The sequence below is a fragment of the Elaeis guineensis genome, unplaced genomic scaffold (assembly GCF_000442705.2).
Source record: "Elaeis guineensis isolate ETL-2024a unplaced genomic scaffold, EG11 Super_Scaffold_31900, whole genome shotgun sequence".
NCBI classification, from domain to species: domain Eukaryota; kingdom Viridiplantae; phylum Streptophyta; class Magnoliopsida; order Arecales; family Arecaceae; genus Elaeis; species Elaeis guineensis.
Window position 1 is genome coordinate 1076692 of NW_027332420.1, and position 16343 is coordinate 1093034.

The 16343-nt window shown below is 36.6% G+C and overlaps 1 protein-coding gene across 12 annotated transcripts; it reads right to left on the minus strand.

Moving 5' to 3' along the window:
• Positions 1 to 2432: 2432 nt before the first annotated feature.
• On the minus strand, positions 2433 to 12455 carry LOC105058731 (glutamate dehydrogenase 1, mitochondrial). 12 transcript variants are annotated; one of them, XM_073250410.1, is made up of 11 exons: positions 12414 to 12455; positions 10326 to 10447; positions 10053 to 10201; positions 9260 to 9373; positions 6751 to 6972; positions 6548 to 6622; positions 6174 to 6290; positions 4792 to 5060; positions 4396 to 4471; positions 4230 to 4316; positions 2433 to 3192 (listed from the first exon to the last, which is right to left on the minus strand). In XM_073250410.1, exons 3-11 carry the CDS (start codon positions 10158 to 10160, stop codon positions 3007 to 3009), a joined length of 1254 nt encoding a protein of 417 aa, XP_073106511.1. In that variant the 5' UTR covers positions 10161 to 10201; positions 10326 to 10447; positions 12414 to 12455; the 3' UTR covers positions 2433 to 3006. The 12 variants fall into 12 exon arrangements, with proteins under 12 accessions (XP_073106511.1, XP_073106514.1, XP_073106516.1 ...); XM_073250413.1 differs by having other exon boundaries at positions 10053 to 10182; positions 12414 to 12449; XM_073250415.1 differs by having other exon boundaries at positions 10053 to 10182; positions 10326 to 10457; positions 12410 to 12442.
• Between the last annotated feature and the right edge of the window lie 3888 nt (positions 12456 to 16343).

A 16343-nucleotide genomic window follows, 5' to 3' on the forward strand; every position in this document is an offset into this window, starting at 1 on the left:
CAAAACATTGCTCACAGATATTCGTGCTAAGGTCACTATTATACCCGTGACAGGGCCATGTTTCTTAATCGACAGAGTTCTTAATTCATGTGCCAACTTTATACCCGCTGGCAGGGCCATGTTTCGTGTGGATGCTAGCTCCGGATGTCGACCTTCCCGAAGGGATTCATTCATAGCCATCTGAGAGCCTTTGAAATCATTATATCTTTTTCTTAAAGCATACATATACATAGATGGAAAAACAATGAAATTCATGTTTCATAATCATGCTATTTTCATAAAACATATTCATGAAATCAATGCTCATAATAAAACATGCTTTTTCATATCACATATGCCGATCCTTATTTTATGAAAAATTATGATTTCATCAATAGCAATTCTTTGTATAAAAACATGATCATTTAAAAATAAATAAGGAGCATAGGATCTACTTACCTCTTTCATCTAAGATCTTCAGACTTTGTTAAAAGAATCAGCTAATCCTATTTAAAACATCAAATCATCATCAATTTCTACTCCATAAATATAATAAGATTAAATCATAAGGAAAGAGATTGTTGTCCGGAGGTGTCGGTCCATCCAGATACCAGGGCAATTTAGGATCTTTGATCTGAGAGTCAGATTCAAGTGACTTGATCAAGAAATCGTGAGGCACAGATCGAATTAAAGTCAAGATCAATCACTAAGGTTCTTTAATAATAAATTTGAAAGATCTTTGATACGATCAGATGAGGTTGACATACAGCACGGATATCAAAGCAACTTCAGATCATCTTGTTAGAGTCAATATAAGCTTCTAAAAGATGAAGGCATAACTCGATACAGGATTCATAGATCTTTTTTTTAGAGAGAGAAAGTCAGTCATGAGAGAGAAAGTAGAGAGAGAAAGTGGAGAGAGAATCTTCGTATCCTTTAAAAGTGGCAATCATGATTGAGATCATCAGAGATCATATCAAGGTGACTTAATATAGATTAACCATGATTGATATTATCAATTTGAAAAAGAATCGGATCGGGATCCGATCTACTGCACGAATTTCGGAGCAGTCCCAGATCATCATATTTTCATCTCAAATTTATCCTAGGGTCTGTGATGTAATCAGAGAGAGAGAATGACCCTAGAGAGACGAAATCCATAATGAGAGAGAAAGGTCTAGAGAGAGAAAATAGGAAGAAAATTTAGAGAGAGAAAATGTAGAGAGAAGGTAAAGAGAGAAAGTCTAATTCTAGAGAGAGAAAAACTTAAGAGAGAGATGAGAAAAACTTTCTCTCATATATATATATATATATATATATATATATATATATATATATATATATATATATAATATATATTTTATATATATATATATTCTTTTTCTTTTTCTTTTTCTTTTTAGAGAGAGACAATAGAGAGAGAGAAAGAGAGAGAAAGAGAGGAAAAAGAGGGGAGAGAAGAAATTTTTTCTTTTCTTATTTATTTATTTTTTATTTTATTTTTTATTTTGCATTTTCTTTGCTTTTCTTTTTTTTTTCTTTTCTTTTTCTTTTTTCTTTTTCTTTTCTTTTCTTTTCTTTTCTTCTTCTTCCCGGGCTTTCATTGGGCCGAAACAGAGGAGGGACACGAGGCGGGGGGAAAACTTGGTGGCTCGTGCTCCGACGAGGTACTGCGGTATGGCTGGAGGTCCAACAGTGGCAGCCGACGGCGGGGGCAAGAGATCGCCGACAGTGAGGCTCGGCCGGCAGGAGTTTTATAAAAAAAATCAAAAAACAGGGAACCCGATCCCTTTTCTTGAATTTCTCCGATCATTGACCGATCACCGACGACCATAACCCTCGGAGAAGGAAGGTAGGGAGGTGGGGGTCATGCTACAGGGGTGTGGCACTACGGCGGTGGTGCCGGTGGCCCGAAAAGAGGAGGAAATGGCTCGACCGAACAGGGCAGAACAGGGTCTCACTTTTTCATCAATTTTTCCAACGATCCCGACGGCCGACGAGGGTGCACGAAGCCATGGAAAGGAGGGGAAGGAGGGCCGGGGCTTACCTTCGACTTCGTGAGGTTTCCGGCGAGAAATCGCGGCGAGCACAGGTCGAGGAGCCGCGGCTTCAAACGAAAAAATCGGAGAAAAACTCCGGCGATCGTCGGTGACCGAAGGATCTACACTTAGAGGAGAAGAGGGAGTTCTTATAGAGCTCGTCCTAGGTCTTTTAATGGCCTAAGACTCCGATTTTTGATCGGAGACGGAGAAGAGAAGACTCCGATCGGGAGTCTTCCTCCCTGCTCTGTTTTTTTTTTTTTTTTTCTGATGGGCTTTGTGGGCTGTTTTGGGCCCAATTGGGCCGATTATCACAGCATTAGTTTTAGGTATCAATTTGAGTGATGCCATTTATTTAATATCTTTTCTATTAACATAACCATATCTATAATGCCAAATATCATGCAAAACACATATAAAAACAACTTGCATCATTACTATTGATAGTTCTCAAGAGATACATCCTATCCTTAGTATAACTCTTTTTTTTTTTTTTTTTGATAACATTTCAAGCTACCATGATCTGTCCAACCTAACTAAATTAGAAATCTTGATGCAAGAAGTGGCCAACACAAACAACCATCAGGCATCAAACATACTTGTGCCAATCAATGTTCATTGCCAATATTCTTCCATGTTCACCAAGCAACAGGTAGTGTTCACTGCTCTAGCCAAGACGTTCTAAATAGCCAGGATCAAGTAGCATGAAACGAGCATTCTGAACTGTCATCATCATTCTTCTGTCACGGAACCCCCACAAGCCAATTCGATGTTGTCTGACGTCAAATATTGGTTGCACTGCTTGTATTCATTTTCTTGTAGGTGGAGGGGAGTAGAGGTGGGGAGCATGCTAGACAAATTATTAGGTCAAAATTTCCCATGATATATCTAGAAAAGATGTATGAGCCATCTTCGTTGTGATAAATTAAACTCAGATAATCAGAGAATTATTATATTTTGCACAGCAAGAAAAGGCAAAACCTTGCCCTCATGCTTCCCATCCTCGCAGGACGGTAGCTCGGGCAACCCGGTTGACTCCGAGGGTGAAGGCTCCCATGCGGAGGTCGCAGTTGTGGGTCCTGCACATCTCCTTCACATCTTTAAAACCTCTGGTCATGTATGTCTTCAGCTCGCAGTTCACCTTCTCTTCACCCCACATGAACCCTTGGATATTCTGTGTATGGATTGCATCAATAAATAATAAGAATACAAGAACTATAAATTATAAATTAAGCATTTCCCAGTGCAATATCTATTGATTAATGGCTTTCTAGTTTCCTTTTCTAGGTTTACTTGCACAGCAGAAAAGACAACTTGACACTGGTCCTAAAAAAAGATAAAGTGACGGAAAGGGAAGCTATAAGAAGTGCCATGATAACCACTTGCATTGTCACAGGCAATTGAAACATGTCACAGGCCTATTTGTTGTCGCTTAGAGCTCTTTCCAGTAGGCATAATAATCTGCTGCATATCCTTCGGATGACATTACTCTCCCAACACGATACACTTTTTATAAAGCACTCTTTTCCTTGAATTACTATCATGGGCAAACAAAAAAAGGTTTAGTGGCTGATTTGAGTTGCTTTCATACAGTCCATCTACTCATCAAGCAGCATAAAGTATGCCACTGATACATGTACGTGTTACACTAACAATCTCCTTACATACATACTCCTACTATAGACCCAAAAAACAATTTTTTTTCCCCAAGTACTATCTCTCAAACTTGGAGGAACAATATTAATGAATTGTGAGAATTTGCAAACTCAAAACCAAGATTCACCGTCCCAGTACAAACTTCTTGTACCAAGCAATATTGTACCACACTAGTACCAAATTGAGATTCGCTATGGCGGGTGTACCAATTCTTGGTATGCCAAACTGATCCCCATACTGGACGTACCATCATTTTACTAGCATGGCACCAGTACCAAGTCCAGTACTGTGATGGTGAACCTCACTCACAATCTCTATAGGCAGTTCCACGTTGAACCAATCAAGGCACAATTTAGTTGACATTGTCAATTAAGCTTGATGTCCTAAAAAGTCAATGATAGATGGATGTTTTCATGGTACAAGCAGCACGTCTTTCAGGATTATCATCAACGTTGAAAGTGTTGATTGTGACACAGGATATTATACTGCATGATTGTTGTCAGTGGAGCATAGCGGAATGTGGAGAATGGCATAGACAGTAAAAGTAGCACTAACCTGAACCCACTCGAAATAACTCACAGTAACCCCACCTGAGTTTGCAAATATGTCTGGCAGAATAAGAACACCTTTCTTTGATAAAATCTGAATGAAAGAAGAAAAATACTTTTGCCTTCATATCCTTGACCAACATAAAATTTGAACTTAATAATTAATGATTCACCTCATCAGCCTCAGGATCAGTTGGGTGATTTGCTGCCTCAATAATAAATTTGGCCCTTATCTCATTTGCATTTTCCCTAGAACAACGGTGTAAAAAAATTAAGTCAAATGATAAAGCTCCTTTCTCAGTCAAAGTTTACATACTAAATTAGAGGAAGAATCAGCATCAATTGTAGCAGAATATAAGGCAATTTCTGAGTGGACAATTCACATTTTCTTTTGGAGGAAAGAGAATTCAAATATTTCTAGCAAACAAAATAACAATTTTGTCAATCATTCAGGCAATTGGCATTATCTTAACATTTTACATTTTAAGTACTAATCAGCCTAATATATTCTGCCATATAATTTGTTGTTGTTTCCTAGAAGGACAAAAGCATCATACAAGTAAATGTACCTGTTGATCACACCACCTAGTGCTGCTGGAATCAGAACATCACAGTCCTCCATTAGCAACAAATTTGAATCAAGAGCATCACCGCCACTGAAACCCTTGACTCCACGACTCTCCTTGGAGTGCTTAAGTAGTTTGTGAATGTTGAGACCGTTGCTGTTCTTAACCGCTCCTGTGACATCACTGACAGCAATAACTTTTCCACCAGCTTCACTGATCAGTTGCGCTGTCCAAGAACCCACGTTACCAAAACCCTGCAATTTCAATTCCAGCTTCAACAAAAATATATAGGAAGAATAGTATCAGTATATGTCATCTCAGCTTCTTTATTGGGGGTGTGTGCATGCGTCTTTCCCCTGAACGTATATTGACAGCTTAATCTCATTTAGCTACCATCACATTTTTTGCAAGACTGCCAGTTCCCATGTTGTTTCAGATCTCAGTTTACATGCATTGGTAGCAGAAACTATTTCATTCTAAGATTACAGATTGTCAAATAAAAATCGTTAAGCAGGTCTTGAACCTAAACAAAGATGATAGCAATTCAGAGAAATGGATAAGAATTATGAGGGGCATCTGAATGTATACAAAAAAACAAATATTTAACCAAAGTCAGTAATCATGGGTGGATTAGAATTATGGTGGCCTTCACTTTGGCCATGTTTCATTGAATAGATGGCCAAGTTTGCCCTACAGTCTATAATCATTTTATTCATAAGCGAAAGAACTGAAGAACATACTGCAATTTCACCAATCCATGTCAAAAGTAAATGTTCCTTACTGACACCATTCAGATGCATAATAGGGGATGATCAAAATTAACTATGTTAGTGGTCTTCTTCACCAATACCCCTGTGGCAATTAATGAATGAGGTTTTTATTAGCATTAGCAGATTGCTGAGTTATGCAAAACTTCTCACTTGGCATATGGTGGATCACATAAAGGAGAATATGGAGTTTGTCTCATGGGACCAAAATATTTGGAGATCAGATAATTCAGTGAAAAATCTTTCCAAGATTGTTGCTTCGGGAAAGGCAAACCAGTTATCAACTGTTTAGAAAGTATCTCCTTTCATATTCAAAATTCTACATGAATTCTTCTGTGCTTCTGGTAATCATTTCTCTTGATATTTTGTATTCACCAATACAATCAAATTCTTTGGAGTTCATGATCTTTCAAGGCTTTGATCATAATTGTTTACTTTCTGGAAGATGGTCAACATGATTTGTCTTTCCGCTAGTTTACCAATTTTCCTATCTTTACTATCAAGATGATTGCGGTGGCTTTTTTTATTATTTTTTAGCCTTTAACAAGTAAGTAGATAAGACCTTTTTATGGCATTTATGGTAAACAGAACTAACTAGGTAGCTCAGAGTTTGTTCACCTGTATTACAAAGCGCTGGTCTGAAATGCTTTTCCCATATTCTGCAAGCAGGGCCTGTGCTGCAAATAGGACTCCTCTTCCAGTTGCTGCGTCCCTACCAAGAGATCCACCAAGATCCTTCAAGGTAAAAATACAAGAAGAAAAAGAAATGAACTAGTCAAACCATTTGAAAACCCAGAGCAATACATTAAGGCTACTATCCAGATATAAATTAGTATCCAGGCTTACAATATATCAAGGAGATAGAGATCAATTCATCCACTCTTATTGTTGCCAAAAATGGCAACAGAGTATAACATAATTGTGGTACAAAAATGTGATAATGGACCAGTGTCACATAGTGCAGTTAAAATTCCATGACACATTGTACTTACAACAGGTTTTCCGGTCACAACTGCAGGTGAATAACCATGAAACTTTGAGTACTCATCAAGTATCCATGCCATAGTCTGTTACAAATCTCAGAAAGCATTGATTAGACTGCTGATAAATGCAGTATCTGAAAAGGCAAACTCCTATCATATACAGAACAAAAACCAAACAGAAAAGCAAAAAAAGAAGGAAAAAAAAAAAGAACCTGTGAGTTAGTCCCCATATCAGGAGCTGGAACATCAGTGTGGATGCCAATACAATCATGTAACTTTTGTGTGAACACCCTGGTAAGTCTCTCAAGCTCAGAAATACTCAATTCTCCTGGACTACATCCTATTCCACCTTTTGCTCCACCATAAGGAATATTCGCTACTGCTGTCTTCCAAGTCATTAATTGAGCCAAGGCATTGACTTCATCTGGGTCAACCTGCATCATCCACAGATATGAGCATGAGAATTATTTGAGTGGCTTTTATATGTATTAAATCTGTGGAAGCAATTGTGCAAGCCCTCAGCTTTTCACACTTATTTTGGACAGAACAACCATGAAGACTCAGAAAGATGACCAATTTTTTTCTTAAAAAAAATAGGATAGCATTTATTTCCAGTAATCCGCTCTATATCTACCTTCAGTAAGAAAATAGTACATAGGTCAGGGCATAATGTTGCAGTCATCTCTGCTCATCACATGCCAGCAAAAATTTACATGAAAGTTTGTGGATTTTTATGTTTGGTGGCATGAACATAAAATGTGGATATGAGGATGTCAGAACACATTTTCCATGAATTGAGAAAACTTATATCTAGAAATGAGTAACGTTGTTGAAACCTGCAAGAAAAGAGATAGTGTAAGAAAAGTAATGTGAAAAACTAATTAATTATGAGTTTGCTGCTTGCTATGCAAGACTCAGAAGGTCTTGGTAGGAGATAGGGGTAGAAACAGACTGGAGGATGCATGTGTGGATTTGCTTCCATATCTGAGTTCATCTGGATTTCGATGCAAATTTCAGCATCTGACTAGCATCCATATTTGCATTTTTACCCATCTAAGAAAAGCCAACATGAATATGGTAACACAAGTATTTGATTTGTACCCAAATCTGTTTATAGACCCTGTTTACTCTCATATGTCCAAAAAATAATAAACGACAACATCAACATGTTTTCAGTCTATACAGCAATTTATTAACTACGGTGGATTGTTTCCCTAACAATCAGTTATTTAACCCAAAAGTTAGCAAGTTAACAGAGTTGTTTGGATCCAATAAAAGAGACATGTGATTAAGCAGATGACTAGATATACAACCATTTGTTTCCTTTAGGGAAACAGGGAAGAAAAGAAATTTAAAACAGGTGCGCTTAATTTCTGATAATAAAACAAAAGTGGAATGCTATGCTACTAACAAGGATTATTTTTTTCCTATGTATCTATATTCTTAATATGTAATTCATACCTGCCACCTGTTTAAAAACAAATAACAAATGTGAACAACATTTTACCATCCAACTACTATTAGTATCTGCATTCAAATTCACCATACATAAAATGATAGAAATATCACTATTCTAATATCAAATCCATATCTAATCAATTTTGAGCCCTAGTAGGGAGGCGGATTTGATCTATGAGAGAAGTTAAAAAGGCCGCTATAGCCCAATGGGAACAGATTCTGCTTTAGAACCTCAGGTGGTGTTTCCCAAGTGCCTAACATGGTTATCCTCCATAAATTCCATGAAGAGATTGATGGCACTCCCACCATCATGATATATATGTGCGTGCGTGCGTGGTGTGTAGAGAGAGAGAGAGAGAGAGAGAGAGAGAGAGATTATTTGACAAGAGATAGGAAAGAGCAAAACAAATTTGAAGAAGCTGTAAAATGATTTAGTATGGTTGATATGATGGATGACATGGCCTTAATTATAAGGGAACAGACAAACTATGTCTCGAAAGCTGATAGGGCAAGGTTTCTCGGCAAATACATAAATGGAAACAAAATGATATGTTACTGTTTTTCCATAGTGAATATTGCAAGTGACAATAAAATAATGCTAGAAAGTTTAAAAGCATGTAATAGGAAAAGAATACATCGGAAGCATAATTAACACAATATCCAGTAATACCCAACTGATGAACTCCTTAGTTTAAGTAATATGCATATTATCTTGAATTTGTTAAGAGTTATCATTATTTGTGTTACACATCATAAGAGTTACAAAGACTGTCAAAGAATTTGTTTATCTCTTCATGCACCAAAATAAAAGAAGCCAGTAACTAATTCACAAAACAAAGCATAATGAAATATGCTTTGGAACAACCAGAACAAATCTTAACTAATAAATGCTTGTGAGCTAATATTACAATGAGCAAATAAGTTTGTCGTATAAGAGTTATTTGGAAGAAAGTCCTTTCTTGTCAGCTTCTTTGTTTATTATTTCTGAGATAAGTAAATACACGAGAAGTAAAAGCACCTGTGGAAGTAAAAGCCGTTGATCTCAATTTTCCCTGAGAATCAGAATTGTTATTGATACAATGTCAACAACTTCACAAATAACCAACATTGCATCTAGTGTAACTACTAGAAAATATTTCATCATGTTGCATGACAATATCCACAGAGACCATGCAGAAAAAAGAAGCTAGACAAGCAACAGTTTGTCTGATAATAAAGATGCTTCAACCAATAAAAAGGGAAAAAGAATTGAATTTAACCCACCTCATGGTGGTATCTGATTCCACCTTTCATTGGGCCTCTGGCATTATCATGTTGCACCCTAAATCCCACAAAAGATGCCATAGTGCCATCATCCCTCGGAATCGTGCATTCAACCTGTTAAAAAATTCAGATATTATTACAGGTAAAGGCAAGAGAAGCAATTTGTATTACTGTAATCCATAATGAACACAACAGTGACAGAAAAACATATTAACAAATTAACCCCAGGAGTGGCAAATAGTAACAAAGGGTAAAGACCAACTGGCCTGATTAATGACTGAAACCAATCAATAATCCAATTAATAAAAAAATTTTCAGACACTAAAATTGGTCCATCAAATAGTCTAGTTCAGAAGTTGCAAGGAAAAACAAAATAAAAGTTCAGCAAACAGGATTACAAAAGTCATTTTACAAAAATAAAAGTAAATACAAAAAGGAAAATCTTAATAAATGTCTTCATGGGATGCCTGAGACTGATCCACTGTAAAGCAGTATGTTAAACAATGTGGAAGAAACAACATTCCAAATTAAGAACATTTTGAACATGAACAATTCTCAAACTGTTATAAAACCCATTAGTTCAGAAATCTCCTGGGTTTTCTTTTTTTCTTTGAGGGGGGAAGTCAGAAAGCATTCCACCTTAGCAAGGTAAATCTGGTCCGGTCCTAAATCAAAACAACAAAAATGGCCATACATATAAAATTCAGAAGCTGGATCTTCAAAAGAAACGAGAAACCATATTCAAAGAAGTTATAATAGAAAACAAAAGGAACAAAGGTTTTAAGTCCCTTGCCTTGATTTCTCGGAATGGAATGAGCAAACTTTTTTCGAGCTTAGAGTCCAAACCCAGCAGCTTAGCAGCCTGCCTGAAGTTCCTACTAGTTGCAGCCAAAGCATTCATTGTGTCACGAGAACTCGTTCCACTGAAACACAAAAAGGAGACTCCGAAACACGAAGACCAGAGATTATTAGAACACTAGAGCCCAACAGAGGTAAATAAAGCACAAAGACATAAGCTTGTCTTTCAGTAGCGTGGTACCAAACATAAACTTATTAGAGTCCTCACCAGAACCACAACAGGCAAGGCCACCTGTAAGCTGGAATTCCTGTTTGTATCAGTGACTCACCCTGTACTGCCTCAGTGAAGAAAGGAAATGAAACAAAGAGACTATTGTTGAATGCCACCACCTGTTGATCTCTGAAAGATAAATATAACAGAGAATAGAGACTCGAAATGGAAGATCTACTAATAATTATATAGAACAAAATGAAATATTTCTCAGACTTTGGGGTGCATACTACCGAGAGAAAAATGATAACTTCCCAAAGTTCATGGTGAATAAGAGGAGATAAGCTTAAAACTTAATTTTTTGCATATTTATTGCTATTAATTTAATTGCAAGCATAGGGCTGCATCTACCTAATTCTTTCCAGTGAGAGGAACACCTACTTATTATTATTAATTAAATTAGATAAATCATCTAATCTGATAGGATGGTGCGACATCAGTCCACATGCACCTACAAATGGGTATAACAAGAACATGTGGAAAACATGTCATGACTCCTGAAATAGAAAATAAGATTTACTTTGTCATGCTTATTTGAGAAATCTTTCAAAAGTGAATGAGGAATCCTTGAACCATTCCCATAGAAGACTATCCCGAACGGATCTCCAATCCACGTTCATATTTTTGTAAAGTTGAGCTTTTAGACTTATAATGTTTCTATTTGGCAATCAGTACTATTGCTTTAGATAAATTTTATCTAAGGAAAAATATACTAATGATGTCTCAATAGAGACTTGAAATTAACTACCTCTCTGATAATTTATTTCATGGTCCTTGTATGCTTCCAACTTTTATCTCACAGGGTCATTCTGATTGTTTTTCTTTCTTTTCAATTTCTTAAAATGCATTTGCACATGCCCCTAGATCTGCTGCAATATAGAAATCACCCCGCAAAGGCAATATATTTTGTAAATGTTCCCCATCTGCCTGGGAAAGAGTTGAATTATACTTCAACATTAATGCAAGGACAAGGGTCCAAGAGCCTTATCCTTCTTTAGCTAGTTTTTGTTTGTCTCAGTCTCAGTCTGTCAAATTAAAGTTAGGACCTCCACCATTTAAAACTTGAGTACAATGAAGACCTCATCCATATGAACCTCCCCCTCTCTTCCTTTCAATACTTGGATCACTTCAAAACCTGCCTTTTAGGTAAATGCTAAATTTATTACATGGACTCTAATATCACATTTGATGCAGGAAATGGCTCCTTTCTACCAGCCAACACTTGGGATGAGCCCTTGGCAAATAGAAAAGCCAACATGGTACCCTGGATGCCATCACCATAGAATCCAAGAAGCAATGCAATTCTTCATTTTCTTTTACCAAACTCTCCTATGTACGAATGCCCATGCACTTGTTATGCGCAACACGCATAATACGCCGATCCACACGTATGGCAAAACCACAGCCACGTGAATCATCTCAACATCCTGCTCCCATACATATAGCAGGCGTAGATCTTGTTACAACTAACAATAACAACAACAACAACAATACATTTTCTTAGATATACCCTAATTTCATCTCTCATCTAAAGGAAAGCTTACGTTTAGATTTGACCCATACTTGGATACCACGAAAAAAGAAATCTTTCCTAAACAAAAGAAGTTGGAAATCCAAATCAAAGAGAAATCAAAGGGAAAAAAAAAAGACGGAGAGAAAGAAAACCACCTCAGATTTCTCTCTCACGCCTCTGACACCTTCAGCGGAATCGATCGATCGATCGATGTACTCGGAGAACGAAGAAAGGGGAATACATATATAAAGACCGAAAAAGGATGAAAGAGAGGAGGAATGCATTCCGAATTCGAGAGAAAAAGGGGAATAATGAGTGGGCAGACGCGGATGGAACGATCTCCGAATCCGGGATGGATCGATTCCACCTTGGCCTCGCACCATTTGCCCCCCCCACCAAGGTGAGGTGGTCCCCACTTTCTTTTCCGTCCGTCCGCCATGACGGGCGACGGGCAGCTCGCTCCGAGATTGGTGGATGGGAAAGTGGGAAACAAAGCTGGGGTTAGGGTTAGGGTTTCCTTTTGTGCAAGGAATAGTCGCCAACTTTTTAGACAGTCGAAACGGGATACCTGCCTGTTCGTGAAGTAACGGAGTTCCCGGCAAACAACGCCCGCCGATAGCAATAGAGCATATTATAATATTATATATACCTATTAATATAATAAACTAATATATTATTCGGATATAATATTATAATATTATATTTTGAGACAATAATATTAATATTTATATTTAAAACATTGATGTTGTTATACAAGTATTACTATATAAGTACTATATTATATATTGTATTCTTTAAATATCATTATAATATGATGATATATTATATATTATATATAATATTGATATTATATTAAAATTATTAATATTATCATATAAAAATTTATTATAATATATTATTTTATTATTTTAAAAAAATATATATTATCCATTTGACTATTTATTCTATTTGAAAAATTTTGATAGAAGATCCAACGTATCTTTTCTTATTCTCATTTTTCTTGTGCTCCTCGACCATCCAAATTTCGAACATAGAATCTCTACTTCTTGACTGGAGATAGAGATGAAAATGGATTAGATAATACTCGTCTAGATTTATTTTTATATCTCAATTTATTTAGATAAAGATACAGATTTAAGCATCCAACTAATATTTAAATACATACCATATATATATATATATATATATATATATATATATATATATATATATATATATATTATATATATATATATATATATATTATTTAGAGAAAAAAAAAAGTCAAACTTATGCATAATAGTCAAGCTCTCCTTCAGCTTCACAAATATTTTTTCATATCTAACAAGACAAAAGTATATAGCTTAAAACTTGATGGCTCAGCTCAACTTACTTTTAGCCCCACACTAAATAAAAATTTGTATGAAATAGATTAATTATTTACTTGCAATCAATTACTACACAAACACAAATTTAAAAATCTATTGTTCTACTAAATTGCACACTATATAAACCAAATGAATTGAGAGAAATTTTGTAAAGAAAAAAAGGGGAAAAAAAAGTGAAATCCAAAACCTCAACAAGTAATATCCTTATTCAGCCAATTGACCCATGTGGTTTAGGTAACTTGTAAATAAGCAAATAGGTCAAGCTTTAAACTCAAACTTAGATATGTATTGCATATAGCCCAACTTCCTTATAGCCATTTGCAAAAGCATAATATTATTATATGGCATAGGCATGCTAAATTATTTCGAATCTCTAATATTTTTGAAGGACATTAATCAAATATCATGCAACAGAATAATGTAAATAGTATGGAACAAGATCTCATTTTTTCAATAAATCACTATGAATACACAGATTGTATGCATATAAAATAGATGTATATCTACCAAGATGATAAAACAATGTAAAGAATAGATAAAAAAGAAGAGTAGAGGAACTTTAGGAACCAGATAGAATACATACATTCGGTAAGCCTTCCAATAATTACTTGAAGTCATCTCTTTATCTCAGTCTTTCTCTTTTTTCTTCTTTCTCTATCTCTCTTATCTAAGCAGTACACTATAGTTATTAGCATCTTTTCTTAGATCTCTCTAGCTGAGGTATTTACCAACTGTAGTTTTTACTTTTTTTGCTCTACCTTTCAGTCCCCCTCCTTTATTTATAATAAAAGGGGCTGCCCTTATGATAGAAGCTTTAGGACACTTGTGCCGCCAACATAGAAGTTCATAGGGATGTTGTAGTCCATGATGATGGTCTCTTAATGTTAGTAGCCTACCAAGATAAACCCTTGAAGTTTGCCACCTAGAAAACCCTAATTCTAGTCGGCCACCCTTAGGGCTTGCAGAGCCAGTCAACCACCCAAGATTAGCCTTAGGATCCGACTATTCTAGTAAACTATGATACAAAATAACTTTGGGTCTAGTTTCAAAATATCTCAATTTGATTATTATATCAACCGATATGAATCAATCCCTAGGTCTTCTTCACTTGCTCATATGAACTAAGCTTAAGTTTGGTGAGAACTCAACGTAGATCCGAGAAGGTTAGGATTGTTAGACAAGTATGGAAACTCAAGATCAACTTGGATATCTAATCTACCATATCTTATTTTATTAGATAGTTATGTCACAGTCATAATGAAGCAAGTTTGGACCAAACTTGCTGCATGTAAAAATATATAAGCATACTAATCCCTGATAGATAAAATGGATAGAGAAATCCTCTATTATGTATAGTATTTATACCGATAACAGTCCCTCCACTTTTCTTTATCTTCCATTATTAATTTGGAAAGTCATTGCACTATCAAACCCATGCCATTCAATCTATAGCCCATCAAAACCTTGAATTATATTTAATCTGATGCATGCATTAAACCGGCTTTGAATAACATTTTATTATATTTTTAGTAAATAATAATGATAATAAAGAAAATTGGTTAAATTAGATCAATGCTTGGTACCAGGACCCCCTTCTCAGAAGCGTCTATGTTTTGATACAGATAAACTGTTATATACGGATTCGTTATCGGAGCAATCCTTACTCCTACTTGTGATAAGGAGCAATAAATCCTCATCAAGGATAGAGTCTAAAGTATCGTTGTCAATATATGGATTTGGCCATAACTTACTAAAACCATAGTTGATTTCTAACTCTAGCAATGATTTCGAAGATATGATGCTATTGACCGCTCAATATGAAACGTACCCACTATTCCAGTACGGAGTCAATTACTCTTATCACTATGAGAAAATAGTCATGGTAATACGATATTAGACACCATGAATAATAGCAGACATATCCCTGTGTTGCGCAATCTCATGCGTATCTATGAACAATTTTCAGATATCTAGAATGATCCAATTATTCCCATAGAAAATACATTCCATCCACTTCGTTATTTTGGCAAAGCAATGACACTCGATGACTTTTTTATACTCTAAGACTGAATCTTGTTTCCGATCGCGTGTGGAAGGGAGCCATGATTTCTCAACTTTTCTCAGCGCATGACATAACCCTACTTCTAAAATTTGCACCCATCAAAGTGAAACGTACACATGATTTCTTGTAAAGAAATGACCGCATTCATGGGATGACCAGCAGGATACAGCATATGGGATAAGACAAGGGACGACAATTTCCCACCCTTTTATTTGGTTCCGGAACAATCTCCCACTTTGAACGAGACATATCTCCAACTCTTGGGCGGCAAGTGGGGGGAGAGGGAGGGGGACTACTGGAATTGTTCTCGCCCCAAATGCTAGGACGAGTGGCCTTGCCTGTTGCCAACTCCGGCACCACCACCATCAGGCCCAAGAGGACAAAAGAAATTCCCCCCCCCCCCCCATCATTTTGCCTTTGCCTTTGCCTTGCCGCCGCCAGCAGTAGCAGCCTGTTGTGGTCCCGTGAATGCCCTTCCTTACGTCGTCATGGAAGGAGCATCACAATGCACTAGCCAAAAGAAGGTTCCGATCACATCCCACAAGCGCAACAAGTCTGACATCAAATGTTCTTTGGGGTAAATTTTGCCCTAGCATCCACAAGGGTCTTCTTCACCACATCACACTTAATGATAAATAATAAAGAAACCTTTTCATTTGATTAGGACGTAAGTGGCACGCAACCAGACACATAAGTAAAAGCTCCTTATGGATTTGAAGGTTCATCACCACATCAAGTTTTGCGCAGTTTAAGCTAATGGAGGGCATTAATGTAACAAGGCTCCAACTCATGTAATTGGGTCTCAATCAAGATATTATAATGATGGATGCGAGCCAGTGCCAACATTAGGATCTTAAGCCAGCGTCCCTGATGTATTCGTCAAGTGAAACAGGGACCAGCTACCCGTAAATGAAATGGATCCTTGAAAAGGGGGCATGGCGTCCAATATGCGGTTGGATGGAAATTTGTCGAGGACGCAGCTTGTGGGTGGCAGACTCAGTTGTCTTTTCAGTGATCCACTTGAGCTACTGGGTGGCAGGTGGCAATAAAATAATATGCCATCAGACATCCGT

Coding starts and splice junctions, on each gene's coding strand:
- LOC105058731 (XM_010941754.4), bottom strand. CDS start 12,224: ATGGTGCGAGGCCAAGGTGGAATCGATCCATCCCGGATTCGGAGATCG. Junction 6,291..6,547: donor TTGTGACCGGAAAACCTGTT/GTAAGTACAATG, acceptor TTTACCTTGAAG/GATCTTGGTGGATCTCTTGG. Junction 4,472..4,791: donor CTAGGTGGTGTGATCAACAG/GTACATTTACTT, acceptor CCGTTGTTCTAG/GGAAAATGCAAATGAGATAA.